The 21,789-nt window shown below is 36.4% G+C and overlaps 1 protein-coding gene across 2 annotated transcripts in view; it reads right to left on the bottom strand.

Moving 5' to 3' along the window:
• MEMO1 (mediator of cell motility 1) overlaps positions 1-21,789 on the bottom strand; it is a 122,079-nt gene that overhangs the window by 51,681 nt on the left and 48,609 nt on the right. For both annotated transcript variants that reach the window (XM_072770609.1, XM_072770610.1), the window contains exon 3: positions 9,768-9,849. In XM_072770609.1, coding sequence (XP_072626710.1) covers positions 9,768-9,849 — 82 coding nt within the window. The remainder of the gene's footprint in view (positions 1-9,767; positions 9,850-21,789) is intronic.

Below are 21,789 nucleotides of genomic sequence, written 5' to 3'. Positions count from 1 at the left end.
AATAACTGCTTTGCTCTCAGCGGTCACTTATATCCTATCCCTTCCCGTCCCAACCCTTGTCGTTTAAGTTGGTCCTTCCATCTTAGATCTGCTTCTCAGACTTAACTCCTATTTGCCATTCTTGAATTTAAAGGCTCTGATCCCCAGTCCACACTCTGATCTCTCAGTCTTTGTCTCAATCAGTCCAATCCTGTGCCTACCTAAGCACAGTTCTTAAAAGCCATAAAGTCATCTTAGAAACACTGGATTATTGAAGTATAGGTAGAATAGAAATACTAAGAGTAGAGAGGTAAAGGCACAAAGGAAGAGCATAAAGGTTGAAGGAAGGGATCCCTGGGTGGCGCAGCGGTTGAGCGCCTGCCTTTGGCCCAGGGCGCAATCCTGGAGACCCGTGATCGAATCCCACGTCCCGCTCCCAGTGCATGGAGCCTGCTTCTCCCTCTGCCTATGTCTCTGCCTCTGTGTGTGTGTGTGTGTGTGTGTGTGTGTGTGTGTGTGAGACTATCATAAATAAATAAAAATTTACAAAAAAAATTAAAAAAAAAAAAAAGGTTGAAGGAAGAACATGAGCAAATGTCCAAGTACATGATGTAGGTGAGAAAATATGAGACTGGCTTGAGTGAAATAAGTAGTGTTAAGCCACAGTCAGACTTGATAAAACAAGTAACTAAAAAACTGCTGTATATTCTGGAGCAAGGTAGTGACAATACAAAACTGTTATTAGTCTAGTACTGAAAAACATGAGATCAGAGATCAGAGGCAGGAGGTGTTAGGTGGTGCTGTGGCCTGAGGTAGTAAAAGTCATGGTCTAGAAAGGTCCCAGTGCCAGCAGGAAATGAGACATGAATGGTCTACAGTCTAAAAAAAACCTGACATATCTTAGTGACCAAGTAGGTACAGAGGGACAAGGAAGAGGAGAGGGTAGAGGGCAATTATGATAATGGTAATAACTTACATTTACTGAAAGCTTACTCTGTGTCCCTCATCCACATTATTCAAATTAGTAGCTCATTTAGTCCTCACACCAACCTTACAAAATAGGAATTATTGTTTTTCTTTTATAGATGAAGAAACGAAAGCAGAACGGTTAAGAAACTTCCTCAAGGTCACACAAATACTGACTACACCAGGACTTAAAGGTCGGCAGTAGAGTTCCAGAACCCATTCTTAACCTCTATCTATTTTAAGGAACAAAGAAAGGTTTCCATGGGGTAGGAAAATCAACAACCTTATAACTAGAAGAATACCATATATCCTATAGGACTGTAGGGAAAGTGGGTGCTTTTGAAAACATTATTAGGGATTCCTGGGTGGCTCAGTGGTTTGGCGCCTGCCTTCAGCCCAGGGCATGATCCTGGAGTCCCGGGATTGAGTCCCACATCAGGCTCCCTGCATGGAGCCTGCTTCTCCCTCTGCCTGTGTTTTTGCCTCTCTTTCTGTGTCTCTCATGAATAAATAAGTAAAATCTTAAAAAAAAGAAAGTATTTAAAATTTAAAAAAAAGAAAACATCAAAAAAAAAAAGAAAACATGATTAACTAAGGTAAATATGTTTTATAATAGAACTCAGATTTCATGGTTTCAGTCCTTTCTGAAGTTGAGGACTTAAAAGCCTGCTTGAAACAAAGGCAGAATAGTTGCAAAAAAGGGAGAGAGAGTTTTAATCTTAATAGAGAATATATTGCAGAGTATATTTTTAAAAATCATTAAGTGTACCATCCCTCTTAGCCCACATAATGAGAAACTCTACTTCATGAAAGGACTATGATTATAGCCAAAGAAAAGAATTTCTAGGGACACCTGGGTGGTTTAGCGGTTGAGCGCCTACTTTTGACCCAGGGCATGATCCTGGAGTCCCGGGATCGAGTCCCACATCGGGCTCCCTGCATGAAGCCTGCTTCTCTCTCTGCGTCTCTTATGAATAAATAAGTAAAATCTCTTTAAAAAAAAAAAATTTCTAGTACTTTCCTTTATCCTGGCCCAGATACATGGTAATGAAGAGAGTCATGGTAATAACCATCAAATCTCAGCACTAATCCTCTGCTCCTAGACCCTTTTCTTGCTAATAAGAATCTTTCTACATATTTGTGGAAACAATGTTTCATTAAGAGATCACTCATAATAAAGTAAGTGTTCACTATGGGAACATCTAAGGTTTTTTCTTCTTTGTGCATAATAGAAGAGCATTGAAAATGTGAACTCTACAGATACTTGAATACACATCATAAAAGTGTATCCTAATCAGTCTTTCACAAGCTCTTATAACCTTAATGCAAAGTCATCCCTGAGAGTCTTTCCAGGTCACTCTGGTTCCCAATGTAACCTCAATGAAGGCAAATTCAAAATTATACTTTAATGCCTATCATTTTTCATTAGTCTAAAACCATGCCTTTAAAAACTGATCCTTCCTGTAACAAAATATTTTGCTTTTCCCTTTACTCTTACACAGCAGACCCTTTATATCACCAAGTCTAGCTCCTAACCTTCCGAATTTCTGTGCCCCATACAGAGCTGCAATCGAATGAGGATACAAGGCCACTGTCCATGGTCACTCACTAGTTAAATGACAGTTCCCACAGCAACCTTGCAGTGTGGGTATAATTTAAATAATTTAAATTCCTATGTCAGGAAGATTACCAATTACTACATGACATGGACTTTCACTTGTTCATTCTGAGACCTTCAAGGTTATAGGTGAATTGCATAAAGTGTGAATGCCAAGAGTCTACCACACATTCTCTGAGAGGCTTTTCATCAAAGAGGATATAGAGAACAATTTAAAACACACACACACACACACACACACACACACACACACACACACTTGGATTCAACAAAATCAGATTCTCATAGTTCTAGTTCTACTTAATAGTGGCAAAAATGCAAAATAAAAAGATTGGACTAAATGAAATGAGAAGATGGGACCAGATGAAACAGTAAGAAAAGTCTTTAAGATCTACTTACAGTAAACTATGATCTAGAAAGCCAGAAACTAAACTTAAAAACACTTGTTAGTATCTGGAATCCACCTGAACAACAACTGGCTCAAGCAGCCTCCAAAAGCAGCAGCTTCACAATGACACTCTCCATTTAGTTTCACTGGACCTCATCTTTCATTCTCTTTATTTCCATAGGCATTACTCAAGGGCCCTCAAGATTCCTGCTTCATTAAAAGAATATTAGATAATTATATCTTCAAAAATGTCCAGATTAGAAAGTCATTATTCAGACTATTTTATTTTTACAACATGTTTGGAATCTCACAAATATTAAGCAAACAATATTATAAACTAAGGAAAGTTATTAAAGTTATTCAAGTCTTGGGATCCCTGGGTGGCGCAGTGGTTTAGCGCCGGCCTTTGGCCCAGGGTGCGATCCTGGAGACCCGGGATCGAATCCCACATCGGGCTCCCGGTGCATGGAGCCTGCTTCTCCCTCTGCCTATGTCTCTGCCTCTCTCTCTCTCTGTGACTATCATAAAAAATAAAATAAAATAAAATAAAATAAAATAAAATAAAATAAAATAAAATAAAATAAAATAAAATCTTTAAAAAAATAAAAAAATAAAAAAAATAAAGTTATTCAAGTCAAATAAGAATACACTAACCACAATGTTGCATATCCAGATTGTTTTACTGCTGGAATATACAGGACCTGAAATACTGCCATGAATAACCTACTGCTTAAAATAAACAAGGACTAGAAATAAACAAGTTGCAGGAACTTAAATTAACTATATTTATTTATATTCACTGTGTAGATACACTGTTTAGATACACTGGTAGAGCTCAACAGTATATTTCACTATATGTAAACTGGTCTTCTATATAAATGTTTCCTGGCTTTTAAGTTTTCAAAACTTAAAACTAAGTTTTTATATTAAAAATAATATATGTACACAGTATAAAAAAGTCAAACCAGGATCCCTGGGTGGCGCAGCGGTTTGGCGCCTGCCTTTGGCCCAGGGCGCGATCCTGGAGACCCGGGATCGAATCCCACGTCGGGCTCCCGGTGCATGGAGCCTGCTTCTCCCTCTGCCTGTGTCTCTGCCTCTCTCTCTCTCTCTCTCTGTCTGTGACTACCATAAATAAATAAAAATTAAAAAAAAAAAAAAAAAAAAGTCAAACCATAAAGAAGGGTATACAATGAAAAGTGAAAGTATCCTTTACTCCATACTACTACTATTAGGTTCACTACTAACAAATCAAACTCTGGTTTAAATGTATGAGGCAGGCTTCAATAACCATAGTATCTGCTTTACTGTCTAAGTAAGCCCCCTTCCAATTATCTGATATTTTTATATTCAATAAGAGGTTTCTTAAGTGATGCATACTGAACATACAGTTCTATTCCAAGGGTTGCTACGTTAATCCTACATAGTGCAAGATAACAATTTTGGCATTAAGGTGTCTAGCAGTCATAGTAGGAAGGCTTTTGGAACCCTAGTTCATGAGATCATTTCAATATATCTCTGGGCAACATACTGTTTCCTACACCTCAAGACAGTAAGGTTGTCCTAAATTCAACCAAAGGACATTTTTAAATCAAATCAAATTCTTTTGAATTTAATTCAAAAATGCCTATATGCCATACAGATTAGAATCATTAAGATTGATCATTAGTTGGTTTATGGGTCAATATTTATTCTCTAACAACATTATTCTATTTACTATATACATCAATATACAAACAAGCAATCTGTTTAAGCAGTTTTAAAAGTATGCTATCTAGGTTCTGAATTACTTGTTTCTTAAGGCTCCCCTTACATGATTTATGCCAAAGAAGGCAAAAAATCTAAGAAAAGCTGGTCCTAGAGAGCTAAATTTTATAAAAGTTAAAGAATGTTTTTTAGGAGCACCTCACTGGTTCACAATAGACCATGCAACTCTTGATCTCAGGATTGAGTTCAAGCCCCATGTTGGGGGTAGAGATTACTTAATATCTTAAAAGTTTAATAGAGTTGATTTGAATTAAAAGTAGGAATCTTAAATTTTCTAATTACTACATAAGCATGTTCTAACAAAGACCCTTTTGTGCCTATAGAACAATAAAATATTAGTTGTTGCTTTTCTACCTAAAAAAAAACCAAAACTCTAGAAAGGAAAATAATTACTTCTGGAAACTATATACTAAGATTAATTTGACTATAATTTAAAGTTTTCATATGTTAACAAAATGGATATTGTATTACATATGCATAAACATAATTACAAAGTCATTATATAACAGAAACACACAGACCAAAGCCAAAACTATTTACAAATACTCATTTTAAAACCTAAGGTAGGGATCCCTGGGTGGCGCAGCGGTTTGGCGCCTGCCTTTGGCCCAGGGCGCGATCCTGGAGACCCGGGATCGAATCCCACGTTGGGCTCCCGGTGCATGGAGCCTGCTTCTCCCTCTGCCTATGTCTCTGCCTCTCTCTCTCTCTCTCTCTCTCTCTCTCTCTCTCTGTGACTATCATAAATAAATAAAAATTAAAAAAAAATAAATAAAAAATAAAACCTAAGGTAGGGCAGCCTGGGTGGCTCAGCGGTTTAGCGCTGCCTTCAGTCCGGGGCGTGATCCTGGAGACTCGGGATCGAATCCCACCGTCGGGCTCCCTACATGGAGCTTGTTTCTTCCTATGCCTGTCTCTGCCTCTCTCTGTGTGTCTCTCATGAGTAAATAAATAAAAATCATTTTTTAAAAAAAAGGAGCTATTTCAAAAATAAATAAAACCCAAGGTAATTTGGAAATCTTTTACAAATCCATATACTTGTGACTTAGACTCAAACATTTGATTTCCCAGGCTACTGCCATTTTCAACCCAAAAACTAAATATAAAAAGGAAATAAATCTAGCTACATTTTTATGAATAACTAAACTTGACTTTATAGATTGTTTTAGCACAGTTCCTACATTTGAAACAAGTTTTAACTAGGAAGGTAGCATGCAATAGTCAAATACCAGCAAAGTGATAAGAATGACATAGAACCTATGTCACAAGTCACTATAAAGACGTGATTATTAATCCATTGTTTCTTTTTTTTTATCCATTGTTCTCACCCAATCAAGGATTACACAAACTTCCCTCCCTTATCCCTGAATCAAGGAGAGAGCTCCTGCTGCCTATTTCATCCACGACTCTTTCCCTTGTACATGCCACTCCAGCTACCCCCCCATCCTCCTCACTTTTCCTCAAATACACTAAGCATATCCTGCTGCAGAGCCTTTGTACTTGCAGTTCCTCAACTTGAAAACCTCCTCCCTCAATAGTCGCATAATCTCTCTCTTGAATTATTTAGGCTCAAATGTTACCTTATCAGGGAGATCTTTTCTTACTATCCTACATAAACTAGCACCTCCCTACCCATACTGTCAGTCTCAATCTTCTTATCAGCTTTATTATTCTTAGCACCCATTAGCACCTGATACAATATACAGGCATGCCTTGTTTTATTGTCCTTTTCTGTATTGTGCTTCACAGATACTGCTTTAAAAAAAAAAAAATTGTGAAGGCTTGTGGTAACCTCAAATCAGAAAAGTCCACTGGTGCCAATTTTCCAACATTTGCTCACTTCATGTCTCTGTGTCACATTTTAGTAATTCCTGCAATATTCCAAACATTTTGTATTATTATATTTGTTAAGGCCATCTGTGATCAGTGATTATAACTTACTGGTTAACATTTTTTAGCAATAAGTATTTTCTAATTAAGGTATATACACTGTTTTCATACAATAATGCTATTGTACACTTAATAGAATACATTACAGTGTAAACATAACTTTATCCACCAGGAAACAAATTCATTTGGCTTTTTTTATTGTAATACTCGTTTAATTGCAGTCGTCTGGAACCAAACCCACAATATCTTTGATGTATGCCTGTAATTATTTGTTTACTGTTTGTTTTCCCAAGTACTAAAATGTAAGCACCAAAAAAGTAGCAATTTTAGTTTATTCCAACTGCAGCATTAGGGAGCAGTCCAAGATGGCAGCAAAGGATGATCCTGAACTCACCTCCCATGGACACACCAAATCTACTGCTACATAAGGTATGGTTCCCTCTGCAAAAGACCTGAAAACTAGCTGAATACCTCCTTTGCATGATAAAAGTGTCACATCAAGATGGGAAGAGAAGGCAGGATGCAGCCTTGTCAGAACCCCATCCCTGGCACTGGGACCCACAATCAGGAGGAATCTCACAAACCCAGAGTTTCTTCCTGAGGAAGGAAGGTTTCACAACCCACATCAGGTACACCAATTCCTGGGAAGTGTAACAGAGAGATGAATCCCCAAAACAACCAGGAAATCCAAAGGCTATAGGAAACTGAAATACTTCTCCTAAAGGGCTCACATGCAGACTCATGTCACCCTGGAAACCAGCACAAAAGCAGCGATTTGAAAAGTGCCTAGACTAAATGTGAAGGAGATTCACTGACTAATCTTAAAACATCAGAGACAGGGACCTGTTGCAACTCTCTCCAGGGACAGAGGCACCCATGGGGCAACCTAGCCCTGTGCTCTCCTGCGGCCCTGTAAAAGCTGTGTCTGCACCAACCACACGCTCTCCTGTGGCCCTGCTAAAGCTGGCAGGCACATGCAAGTCTACACAGAGGACACTCCTTGATCAGCCGCTCTGGTGGCCAGGGGAGCTTGTATTCCTGGGTCCAATAGGGCTGCAACAATTGAAGAGACAGTTCTTGGCAAGCTATCACCTCCAGGGCATCACAGAGACAGCACTTTGAAACACATCCCTAGTCCTTCTGTGAAACAAGCCTATTTACTTATCCCAGAACTTCAGCCTGAGGGGCAGACTTCACATTTGCCATACATCTAGAGGCTGTGAAGATGCTTTCAAGGAAAGGAGGCCAGGGGATACCATTTTTATGCTCTCCCTAAGCCTTACGTGTAGTTAGTAGTAGTAGTTAGTCACTTAGTAGTAATCTAACTACATTTCACCAGTACCTCCCAGAGAGGAGCTTATACACTCCTCTGAAGCCCTGATTTTTGCCAATGTCACCCCAGAGGACACCTTTAGATTACCTGGTCTGGAGGCCAACAGGGTTTTTACAACTATAGTCCCACAGGACTATCTATGTTGGCATATTTTAAAACCTGCTGCCTGAGGGTCTGGCTTCTAATTAGCGCCTAAGTAGGGGGTGCCTAAGATCCACTTCCTTCAGAATACTGACAGGTCTTGACACACCCTCAACAACTAGGACTTATCAAGAATAAATCAGGCTGCTTAAACAATCACAAAGGTTTCTGAGACAATGAAGAGCTAGGGCCAGGTTGAAAGATAAGGTCCATCTCCTATACAAGGCTACTCTTTGAAGACTCATACATAGAAACAAACACAGGGAAGTCAAGCAAACTGAGGAAATAGGAATATGTCCCAAATAAAAGGATAAGATAAAACCTCTCAAAAGAACCTTACTGAAACAAAAAGCAACACTAAAAAAGAACACCCGGCATTTAGCTGGGTACATACATATTTGCTGAATGACTAAATAAATAATAGCTTAAGTTATTATACTAAAACTTTCTAAAGATTAACTCATTTAATCATCAAAAAACTATATGAGGTACTATAAATATTCCAATTTTACCAACAAGACAAAAGCATAAGGGATTAAGGAACTTGTCTATCACATACCTTAGAAGTGGTACAGTAGCCTCCTTTATCTATTAAATGAGATCAAGTTAGATCATACAAATGGAGCATTTAACAAAATGTTTGGCACATTAAATATCTAGCATTTGTGGAATACTTAATTATGTGCCAGACATTAATGTAGGCTCTTTATGTGTATTTACTTATTTAATTCTCATATTGTTTAATAAGTAGATGCTATTATTATTTTCACTATTTTTTCTTTATTGGGGCACCAAATCTAACTCAACCGAAGTTACATAAAAGACACTGCTGTGAAACAAATGGGACAAACTCCAACCTTTACTTTTCTCAAACAGTTAACATGTGCTTTAAAAAATGTGTTTTGATGAGCAGCTGCCTTTGGCTCAGGTCATGATCCTGGGATCCAGGATCAAGTCCTGCATCGGACTCCTGCATCGGGCTCCCGCATCGGGCTCCCCTCAGGGAGCCTGCTTCTCTCTCCACCTGTCTCTGCCTCTCTCTCTGTGTCTCTCTCATGAATAAATAAATAAAATCTTTAAAAAAAAAAAAATGTGTCTTGAAAGTTAGCACTGGAAACCAAATCAAAATGAACTGAATTCATATCACATACAGACCACACCATTAACTATACTTTAACTTGTAGTTCTAAAAAGCCTTTGAATCTAAAAGATTCAAAGACAAAACATTTTCTTCATTAAAACAAAACAAAACAAAACAAAACAAAAAAAAAAAAAAACACTACCCCTTCCCCAAATATCTGGTTGCTACTCCATATTGCATGGTATTATGATTAACACATCTTTTTCATTATAAGGAAAAAGTCAGCTGAATTAAAGTAGATCATTTTACTATTTAAAACAGAACTTACTCAGTTACATCAATCTAAAATCACCAACTTTATGCACTGCAAATCACCTTCCACTTTAAAAGTCAGTTTTACTACCAAAATCAAATTTTAAAATTACTGTACCTGAGAAATTCCTTTATCCTTAAATTAAAGTGAAAGCTAAAGGAATCATGAAAATAATATATAATTTCTTCAGCTCAACATAGCATTTGTTTTTTAATTTTTTAGTTCCATCTATAGATACTATATTAATACTTAACATATGAAACATTCTGGGTAAAGACCCTTAAAACTTACGGTGCAATAATGGCTCTAGCGGGTCTTTTTGTAGACTGAACTTGTGAGAGCCAACCTTCTAGCTGTGCATTCAGCTGTGGTCCTATAAAAAGAGAAAGAGGGAAGTTGGAGTTAGCAGAGAAATGTACTATCTATAACCATCCATGACACAAAGTCCTTATTGAACCTATTTGGGACTAAAATAACTTAATGTACAGTGGGATCATTAGTTTGGACATTAACATTGGAAACTTAACCAACTACTAAGCAAGCCATAGATAAGGCCACATACTGATTAAACAAAATCTGCTTTTATACATTTACTTATTTACAACCATCTTCATTCCAGAACAATACAATCTACGATTTGAGGCACAAGAAACAAAAGACTGTTGGCATTTGAAAATACTTGAGTGATTGATTTCAGAGCACCAAAACTTGCCTTAATCACTAATATCACATCCATGGAGTGATCATTCCCATACCCAAAACCTTTCCATCTATCTACTCCAGCCTCTATTCTGGTAATCGCATTGATGACCAGTGACTGCATCATGTCAAAAATCTCAATTTCAAGCATCCCACTCTCCTCACTTCCTATCTTTCCAGTTCACTTCTAAAAATCTGTTATTGCCAAAAGATTGGGAATTATTTTTTCCGCTATCCTTCGTCTCCCTTCTTCTCTACCTCTTACTCAGCCTGAAAGCTGATGATCCATCACTATAATCATTTCCTTACCTATGCCCTCACTCTTCCTCATCACAATCAAATCAGTTAAAACCAACTTTCCATTTAACACAGTACCTTCACCTGTAGAGCTGAATGAGATGACAAGAAAATACCACATGAACTTTGATATTACACCCATAAATTTCAGCAGACCCTTAGCAAAGCTCAGAAGTCTATCATACTAACCTAGTCAATTTGCTCTCCCAACCTTAAGATAATTTCTTCTTATAGCTTCTCAATTTACCTTAAAGCCTCATCCTCCTCTCACTCCTAGCAGATGATCTTGCTTTTTCATTTTGTCAAGGAAAATCAGAAGATGGCCAACCATCCTTGTTTTTCCAGGACTTTCCCAGTTTAGCACTGAAAGTCTTGCATCTTGGGAAACCTCTTAGTCCTAGGCAAACCTGGACATTAGTCACCCTAAATTCAGAACAGAACTACTTCCTCTTCCTACCACTTATTCTGTTTACTCTCCTGTGTCAACACACTGGCCTTACTCCTATCAAAAGCCAAGCAAATTATTTCTGCACTGGGTCCCATTGTTTTTCTTCTCAAGGACTCTTCCGGTAACACTCCCAGTCACCTGCACTAACTTGTCCCTTTTTACTAGATCATTACCATTAGCATGCAATTACAAAAGTAGATTGAGTCCCCCCCCCCCCCAACTAACACCGATTTTTCTGGCCTCTTTTTTCTTTCTCTTTTTTTAAGCATTTAATCATAAAATATTTAAACATTACAAAAGATTCTAGGTAATAACAAACACCAATGTACCTACCCACCCCTAATAAATTTTAACATTCTTCTTTACTTAAGATCTTTGTCTATTAAGAAATAAAGTATTACAGACACACTTGAAAACCTTGCTGATCCCATTATACATTTACCTCCTAAAAGGTAACCACTTTCTGATCTTGGTGTTTTATCACTTCATTATATACTTTTACTAATGAATATATCCATAAAAATATAGATTGTTCTGCATGTTTTTATTTTTTTAAAGATTTATTTACTTATTTATTTATGATAGACAGAGAGAGAGAGAGAGAGGCAGAGACACAGGAGGAGGGAGAAGCAGGCTCCATGCTGGGAGCCTGATGTGGGACTCAATCCGAGGACTCCAGGATCGTGCCCTGGGCCAAAGGCAGGCACTAAACCACTGAGCCACCCAGGGATCCCCAATGTTTTAAAAATATTATATAAATATACTGTGCATGTTCTATAATTTAATACTCAATATTATTTATAACAGGTACTCATGTTGATTTTGTAGCTCTAATTCAGTCACTTTCAATGCTGTATTATACCTTAAGAATATACCAAAATTTATCTATTCACTCTCTTCATAAACATTTGCTATTTCCACTGTTAATATGCAATGTTACAACTCTCTTACACGAGTTTTCTGGGAGACACCCAGCTGGCTCTGTCAGTTGAGCAACTAACTTGATTTCCACTGTCATGATCTCAAGTTTGTGGGATGAGCTCTGCATTGGGGTCCACACTCAGTGGGAAGTCTACTCAGGATTCTCTCTCACCCTCTCCCTCTGTCCCTCCCCACCACACCTGCTTGCTTAGTCTCTCAAATGAATAAATCTCTTTTTTTAAGAGTTTCTCTGGGATTTAACTAGAAATAAAAGTACTGGATCATATAGAGTATGCACATCTTTAACTCTACCAGAACACTGCAAATTGCCCAGTGAAGTAGCCAAATCAATTTACTCATCAGTGTAAGGGCATAAAAAAATGAGAAGTTTAATTCTCATTGTAAGGGAAGAATGGGATGCCTGCCTGGCTCAGTTGGTGGAACACCTGACTCTTCATCTTGGGGTTGTAAGTTCGAGCCCCACATGGAGCCTATTTTAAGTAATTAAGGTAGGTAGGTAGGTAGGTAGGTAGATAGATAAAAAAGATACCCCCATATTTTTCTTAGAGCACTTTCTCTAGAAGAGTTGTAATTATAAATTCTATCTCTATCCTTCTGAAATATATGTAAATCTTTTTAAAAGCTAAATAAGCTTCTAGGGGCTCCTGCTGGCTCAGTCAGTAGATCATGCAACTCTTGATCTCAATATCCTGAGTTCAAGCCCAACATTGGGTGTAGAGCTTACTTTAAATAATACATAAATAAGAAAGCAAGCAGGCTACTAACAGCAACCCAGGGCTAGCTCAAGGACCTAGTAATCACCTCTTTGAAATGTGATTTGCACCAGGGGAGAGAATACCCTCTTTTTGTCAATTTCTGTGGGAAGACAGGAACCTAACTAGCTGGCCACCTAACTCCAAGCTGCAAAATTACCTCCTATCATAAGATTACAAATACACATTTAGCCAGTTAACAAATACATATTGTCATCCCAATTACCAAGTGACTTAAAACGATGCATGGGTGCTATATCTTGCTATTAAGTCCCCCGACCTGAGCACTAAGTAGTGCTCTCAATTTATCTTAAAAACATGTATGTAATGGTTGTATGTGCTTGGACATATAAAAGGGTAAGCTCTCTTTAGGTCTTTGCAATCTCTTAGCAGATTGCCTGTGATGTGCTTCACATTCTGGCTCAATGCTTATTCAAGAAAAAAAATCATTTTCTTTCTCTTCTGCCTTTGAAGAAAGGTCTTCTTGAAATGGAGGTTTTAGTTCATATTTCTCCAACATCAGCAATGGTTAAAAATTCCCACTTCTCTTCATTTTTACCAATATTTCATACTGTCAAAATTTTTTATTTTTTGGCAATATGATAAGTATGAAATAGTATCCCCTTACTTCTTCTAATTTGTTTTTCCCTGGTATCCATTGAGATTAAATATCTACTGGCTTGGATATCCCCCTGTACATAATAGGACTATATACATAAACAAGTCATATAATGAACAGTCCATCTGTAAAAAGTCAAAGTACAAAAAAGTTCTGATTTCAGCAATGTCGTTTATTTTAAAAACTTAAATTTAAGACAATTCCAAAAAATATATATTACATAACCTCATTAATAACTCAAGGAAAAAGAGCTCAGATTTTCAATATAAATTCTTAGCTGCCTAATAAATTTCATATTAACTTAAAATAAGTATTGCTCTAAGTATTTCCACAGACAGAAGTTTATAAAATAGAAACTGGATAATGGATAAAAGCAAAGAACATATTATTTCCCAATTTAGCCACTCTACTGCCACCAAATTTACTGATTTTAAGCACTAAATCAAGCTCTTTTAGCAGTCCCTCTATTAAAAGGACCAATTTCCTCAGGAGAATCCCAAGGTAAAAGCTAAACTCCCAAGTTTCTTAATTATCTTTGAATATGACAACTAAGCATATCTATTTATTATGGTTGCTTAATTGTTGATCTATAAAGTATCAAGGAAAAAAATAATTTGAGTTCTTTCAGAGAGGCTGATACTTGGCAATATGGTATCCTTAATACATGAAGATGATGAACAAAATATGTTTTGTGTTTCAAATACCACTGGATTTGAAGGCACACTGATGAGTAGAAAAATCAGAAATACTGTTAAATCCTAGCAAAACTAAGAGCTGTCTGATCTTGCCGAGAGGGATAAATGGGCATTTTCTTCTTTGGATAAGATACTAAAAGCAGGTACCCAAAAGATCAATGAACAGCTATTTCCTTAGGAAACAGACAATAAATCATACTGCAATGCAACTTAATAACACATACACACCCCTCATCAGCCTTGCTTTTCCTATGCAACTCATTAACAGAATCATTCTAAGATATGTAATGAAGTAGTCAAATTGGTTTTCTACACTTTTCTGTTTGGCCTGCTGTTCCTCTTCTTTGCAAACAAAAAATTTCCGTTCAATGGCCTGTTCACTCTGAAAAAAAATCATGTGTTCTCTAAGTTCTTTTCTAATAAATAAATTAGCACATCATGGGCTTTCCAATGACCAATAATGTTTTAATGTCATAAATAACATTTGCCTTCATTTATTAACTGAGTAAATATTTATGGAACACTATTTATGTGCCAAGAAATGGAACAGATGCTGTAGTTATAGCAGTAAAAAAAGACAGATGTGATACCTGCCTTCATGGAGCTTCTATCAGTGTCTTAAATACAAAGAGTAGCTGAAAGATAAAAACTTCAGACAATGGGACAATCTAAAACAGAAAAACTTTTGGTTAGAAGAGGAATCTTCTAGTATTGTTCAAAATATCCCACATATATAAGGAATGAACAGGGTGCTTGGGTGGCTCAGTCAGTTAAGCATATGCTTTCAGCTCAGGTCATGATCCCATGGCCGTGGGATGGAGCCCTGCATCAGGCTCCCTGCTTCACAGGGAGTCTGTCTCTCCCTCCTCCTCCTCTGCCTGCTGCTCCTCCTACTTGTGCTGTCTCTCTGTCAAATAAATAAAAATCTTAAAAAAAAAAAAAAAAAAGGAATGGCCAACTGCCACAATTTTTTAAACCACATTCTTTTTAAATGGTATCTGCCTATTAACACAGTAAACTTAATTCCATGAGATTGGTTAAGGCCAAGTAACAAGAGAGAAAGCAGAAGCAAAAATTACAAATTCAAACAAAAGTATGCTGTCAGCACCTAGTATTTTGTTGGCAATCATTCTGTGAAACCTATTCAAATTTAAAAACTAAACTGTAGTCAAAAAATAATAAGATAATTTATGCTTGATTTTTTTTTATAACAGTGGCTGCTGGATCTCTGAATTTCACGGGCCAATAAAACTTCAAAAAAAATTAGGAGGAAACAACAGAGTTGCCACTTTTTCATTGTACCAAGAAAGGACACTTAAAACATATCAAGTATTTATTTATGATCACTATGACTTCATAAAATAATATCAAAAAGATGAGCACAATTTTAACATAATCTCAGTACTTTAAACTGAATAAATTAATCACATTTCATTGACTGCAAGATACTGCCAGTATCACTATGCACCATTATTTATTTTATGTACCACTAAGAAAGAAAAATAAAGGGGCACCTGGGTGGCTCAGTGGTTGAGCATCTGCCTTTGGTTCAGGCCATGATCCTGGGGCCCTGGGATCGAGTTCCAGATCAGGCTTCCTGCATGGAGCCTGCTTCTCACTCTGCCTGTGTCTCTGCCTCTCTCTGTGTGTCTCTCATGAATAAATAAAATTTAAAAAAAAATTCTTTTAAAAAGACAAAAAAAAAAAAGAAAAGAAACCCTCCCAATTTGAGGTGCCTAGGTGGCTCAGTCTGTTAGGCATTTGCCTTTGGCTCAAGTCATAATTCCAGGATCCTGGGAATAAGCCCTGTGTCAGGGCTCCCTACTCCACAGAGAGCCCGCTTCTCTCTCTCCCTCTGCCTGCTGATCATCCTGATCCTCCTGCTTGTGCTTGCTCCCTCTCTCTCTCTCTCAAATAAATAAATAAAATCTCTTTAAAAAAAAAAAAAAGCTCCCAATTAAACTAGGACATATGGTTTCTTATCACTTAGAATTTTTTTATTTTTTGAAAAAGCTCTTTTAAACTTATTTAGAATTATGATAAATACTCAGGTTTATATTTTAAAAAGAAAAATAAATTCAAAATAGTCTTTTTTGAAAAAAAAGATTGTATTTATTTACTCATGAGAGACACAGAGATAAAAGACAGAGACTTCGATCCCAGGACCCCGGGATCACCACCTGAGCCAAAGGCAGACGCTCAACCACTGAGCCACTCAACTGCCCCAAATTCAAAGAAGTCTTAAAAATGTCTTCAAACTCACAATCTGATTAGCTAAGTTGCTTTTTAACTCACAGTCATTAGTACTCCTTGTTTTTCCATAAAATCATCCTCTGTACCATTTGGATAATTAGTGATGCAATATTTTTTTTTTTTTAAGTGTTCTATTGCTTCTGGGATTCTCATCCAAACAAGTGACTGTACAAATTCTCATGCCATACATTTCTTGATCTTACAAAAGGTGCCACCAGAAGATGTAAATAACTATAGGTTTCGGAAGACAACTCAGGAATCATGAACTATTCATAAATGATCCTTAAATAGTACATTAACTAAAAGATCAGTGGGTTGCGGTTGTCAAGTCATACAAGCAGGATTAATTCTTGAGTTCACATATATGTAGACAGTAGCAACTATTTCACAACCAACAATGATGGTTAGGTACCACCAATTATAAAATAAGTCAATTCTAGAAATGTTAAAATGTGGAAAAATATACATCTTAAAATTGATAAAATACAGTAGGTACTATGAAAACTACACTCATAAAAAAAAAAAAAAGAAAACTACACTCACTACAAGTTTCTCGTATTTATTTCAATGCAGAAGAGCAAAAAAGTTCACTGAAAACCAGCATTTGAGACCAGTACTTCTCACTACAATGGAAAATGTTTCTGAGAAGCCTTACCAACTATAATAATCTCATTTAATTTTAAAAGCAACATTTCAACAGTTCTTCCCAAATCCTCTCTCTCATTATTGATACTGTAACTGTGACACACACCTAAAATGTATTGCTATGTTATTTATAAAACTTAGTATCTTATTTTTAGATACATCTCAAGGGATGTATATTATCTGTATACTTTTATTTAATAGTATCTATGACAGGACTCCTCACACAAAAAATAGTATGCTCTTGGAACACAAGAATTATCACAATGAATCTAGCCCCAACCTATCCAGAATATTATTGTATCAACCCGCAAAAAAATCCTTTGCTGTGAAGAACACTGATTGTTTTACTTGACAAAAACCTCAAAGGTTAGACCAAATCCAAATATCCTGGATTCCTTATTACCCACTAATTTATTTAAACATTTTAAGAATTTATTTACATTTTTTAGTTAAACTTTATAGTTCAGAATACAGTTGCATAGGGGCAATTAATCATCCAAAAAAACAACCATGGGGATCCCTGGGTGGCTCGGCAGTTTAGCACCTGCCTTTGGCCTGGAGTCCCGGGATCGAGTCCCGCATCGGGCTCCTGGCATGGAGCCTGCTTCTCCCTCTGCCTGTGTCTCTGCCTCTCTCTCTCTCTCTCTCTCTCTTTCTCTCTCTGTGTCTATAATGAATAAACAAATAAATCTTTTAAAAACAACAACAACAACCATTAGTGTATACAAACCAATTCTTGTATTTGGCCAACTGGAAATCACTTACCACTCTTCTACCTACTCATATACAGTTTCTCAAAATTTTCAGAGTTAATACCAATTCCATTGGCATTTCATACCTAAAAGGGCTGCAACTTTTGAAGGATCACAGTCTATTTCTCTGCCCAATCATTTACAAAACTATAGTCTGAAAACAGGTTTAGCAATGATCTGCTTAATAGTCTATTAATTTGGATTCACTATTCCTACTCCTATTCTCTGTTTATAAACAAATTCCCTATCCCTACCAAATGATGTGATTAAATCCCTTGATAGTGACTGGCTGTAATATCTTATGTAAACTCTTTTTTGATATAAAAATACTGATTTGCATTTGTTATTTTTTATTACAAAAAGTATGTTCAGTATAGAAAATCAGGGGAACACATATTAAGGGGGGAATCAATAATCCCAAATTATAAAACTCACTGAAAAGTAATATTTTCCAAATTTCCTTATAAATCTTTAAAATGATCTACAATTCTTTAATTTGCTTTTATTTACATAATAATATTATAGCATAAGCATTTCCCTATATTATGAACTCTTAATTAAAGACATTTTATGGTTAAGTAGCATTTGGTTGTGCGAATGGGTCACTTCTTTAAATATTACTCCAAAATAAGATGTTAGTTTGTTTCCAATTTTTGTACAATTATAAACAATTCTATAGTAAGTATCTCTGTTTCATATTTAAATTTTATTTTTGAGATTCTCAAGGAAGGAATTACTATGTAAATCAGTATGAGCTGTTTTAAGATTTCAATACATATATTCAAAATGTTATTCAAAATTGCAACCATTCATAAGTTTGCACCATGCAATGACAATGCCGATTTTACCATAACCTCACCAGTCTTAACAAAACAATACTTTGAAAGAGAAGGTCATTTAACCCATGTCTCCAGCTGATAAAAATTAAAATCTAATGCCCTTAGATTTAGCATTTCAAATTAAATAAAATATTTTATTTCTTCAACCAAAGCAATTTTAACTTTTCTTTTTTTGAGCAATTTTAACTTCTAAGAAAAATGTATTTTTGGCTTCTGAGATACTCATTTTTTACTTGGAATAGCAACATGACTCTTGCCAGCCACAAGTTTTCCATTATCAAAGTTTAGCAAACAACTACTATCTATAGGTCTTTACAGAAGACAAGTCAAATTCAAAATCAAGCCTATTGTGCTGCATCATGCTACTGCTTTAAATTACAATCCTGAAGATTTTGATATGCTCCTACCATTACATTTTTTTAACTAATGCGGTTCTCCTCTAACAATAGTCAAAAGAGATCTACAGACTAGAATCATCTGATGTGTTTATTTAAGGAAGAGATCTCTAGGTCTTACACCACAGAGCTACTGTCATCACAATCTCTGGAAATAGCAACTATTTTTTTAACAAGCTTTTAAGAAGCTCTCCAGGTGATTCTGATACAAATTAAAATGTGAGGCCCACTGCCATAAAGGAGTTTATTTGCCCATGCTCTATGAATGAATGTAACTAACAACCTCTTGGTAGGTTTATAACTGAGATTTTTCATTTAATTTGTATAATTCATTCATTTATTTGTATAATAAATGAATACATCACATAAGCCATAAATTAGCAATATATAAATGCATGAAGTTTTATCTCCAAACTACTTTGAAGCCATAAGTGACCTCCGTTGCTTCTTAAAATTTACATTATATTTTAAATGGTGATTGTAGCCTTGCATTAGGATCAATGCCTCCCCAGCTTTTCCACTCAAATATCCTTGATGACAAAGTAAACTCAGATTCTTAGAAACTAGGTGATACACAAATTCAAAATCTCTTTTAAATCTTCTGTTTCAATCCAAAAATTCATGAGAATGTAGTAGACTGATAATACAATAACCATTATAATCTCAAAACTCCCATGTTCCTATTTGCAACTGAAATGGAGGCTTCAGGAAGATATACCATGTTTATCCCCTCACACAGCGTCAAGTACTCTAGTGAGGAAACAGGAACTGGAGTCATAAAAGGCAACCACCTAAATTATATAAATGTTTAATGTTAGGTCCACAATACTTCCTTAATGCATATCTAACCAGGAATCATTTTCATCCAATTGCAGCTAGTGCATTTCTTTCCCTTTTTCTTTTTTTTAATGTTTCTTTGTGTTACCATCAGTCAGTTGATACTAGTAAATCTGGGTATTTTGATACCCAAAATCCAAAAACAATCTGTGGAAAAATAAAACAAGTCTGCCTCATTGGATAGAATCAGGACTAAGATAAATTACACTTCCCACACAAGGCAACACTTCTTTCACTAAAAAAATAAGTTTCTTAAGATAAAAGGACGGGATCCCTGGGTGGCTCAGCGGTTTAGCCCCTGCCTTCGGCCCAGGGCGTGATCCTGGAGTCCCAGGATCAAGTCCCACATCGGGCTCCCTGCATGGAGCCTGCTTCTCCCTCTGCCTGTGTCTCTGCCTCTCTCACACACATCTCTGTGTTTCTCATGAATAAATAAAATCTTTAAAAAAATAAAAGGAAAGGTTAGAATTTTCACTTTTCATATATTTCTACTACAAAACAGATTTGCAGACATCACCACATTCTCACCTTATTCTGTATAATAACAGATTTCTGTTGCTTCTCTAAGAGCTTTCACTTAGAGTTTAACCAGAAAAAGTGGATCAGGACCAATGGACCACACCAAATGAAATGTATAATATAACTGCATATATGTGAATTGACAGAACAATAGATTTGAAACTATCTAAGTGTCTACCCCCCACACACAAAAAGCCTGATTAAACAGATTATAGTAGATTCATAAAGCAGAAGAGTAAGCAAACGTTAAACAGTGATGCAAATTTTTATGAATCCTTATGGAAGATCTCTTAATTAAGAAAGCATTGTAGGGCAGCCCCGGTGGCGCAGCGGTTTAGCGCCGCCTGCAGCCCAGGGTGTGATCCTGGAGATCCTGGATCGAGTCCCACATCAGGCTCTTTGTATGATGCCTGCTTCTCCCTCTGCCTGTGTCTCTGCCTCTCTGTGTGTGTGTCTATCATGAATAAATAAATAAAATTTAAAAAAAAAAAAAAAGAAAGCATTGTAGAGCACGGAAGGTATAATATGTTGTCATTTTGAATGTGTGTATACATGATTATGTACTGGTTTGTATCTGTATAAACTATCTCTGGATGAACATGAAAGAAATGGATAACATGACTGCATCCTTATGAGGGAACTAAGAGTGTACTTCTTTACTTTTCACTGTGTACTTCTTTGCATCTTTCATATTTTGTACTATGTACATGTACTACCTAACCAAAAATTAAGTATAAAAAAAATGTTGCAGTCGTGTAACGTAATACCATGAAGTCATAAAGAATGATCCTGCATCAAGATTCAGAAGCAATCTAAGTCCCATTAACTACTGAATGGATAAAGAAAACATGATATGTATGCACAATGGAATAATACTCAGCCATTAAAAAAAAAAAAGAAATCTTGCCATTCGTGGCAACATGTAGACCTAGAGGGTATGATGCTAAGTGAAATGCTCCAGACAGAAAGACACATACCTTATTATTTTCCTTATATGTAGAATCTAAAAAAACAAAACAAATGAACAGACAGTAACAACAAAAGAGAAACAGACTCATAAATACAGAGAACAAACTGGTGTTGCCAAAGGGGAGAGGGGTGAAGGGATGTGAGAAATGAATGGAGGGGATTTATAACTTCCAGTTATAAATAAAGAAGTCATCACGAGGATGAATACTATAGCATAGGGAATATAGTCAATATTATTGTCATACACTTACTGTGGTGAGCATTTTGTAATATATGTTACTACTGAACCACTATGCTGTACACCTAAAACTAATATTATACGTCAATTAGACTTCAATTAAAAATATTTTTTTAGGGACGCCTGGGTGGCTCAGCAGTTAAGCCTCTGCCTTCGGCTCAGGGCGTGATCCTGGAGTCCTGCGGTCGAGGTTGAGTCCCACATCAGGCTCCCTGTGTGGAGCCTGCTTCTCCCTCTGCCTTTGCCTCTCTCTCTCTCTGTGTGTGTCTCTCATGAATATATAAATAAATAAAATTTAAATATATATATATATATTTTTTTTTTTTTTTTCTTTTTAGGGACACCTGGGTGGCTCAGCGGTTGAGCATCTGTCTGCTTTGGCTCAGGGCATGATCCTGGAGTCCCAGAATCGAG

The sequence above is a fragment of the Canis lupus genome, chromosome 12, assembly GCF_048164855.1.
Source record: "Canis lupus baileyi chromosome 12, mCanLup2.hap1, whole genome shotgun sequence".
NCBI classification, from domain to species: domain Eukaryota; kingdom Metazoa; phylum Chordata; class Mammalia; order Carnivora; family Canidae; genus Canis; species Canis lupus.
This window is presented reverse-complemented; position numbering and strand designations above follow the sequence as displayed.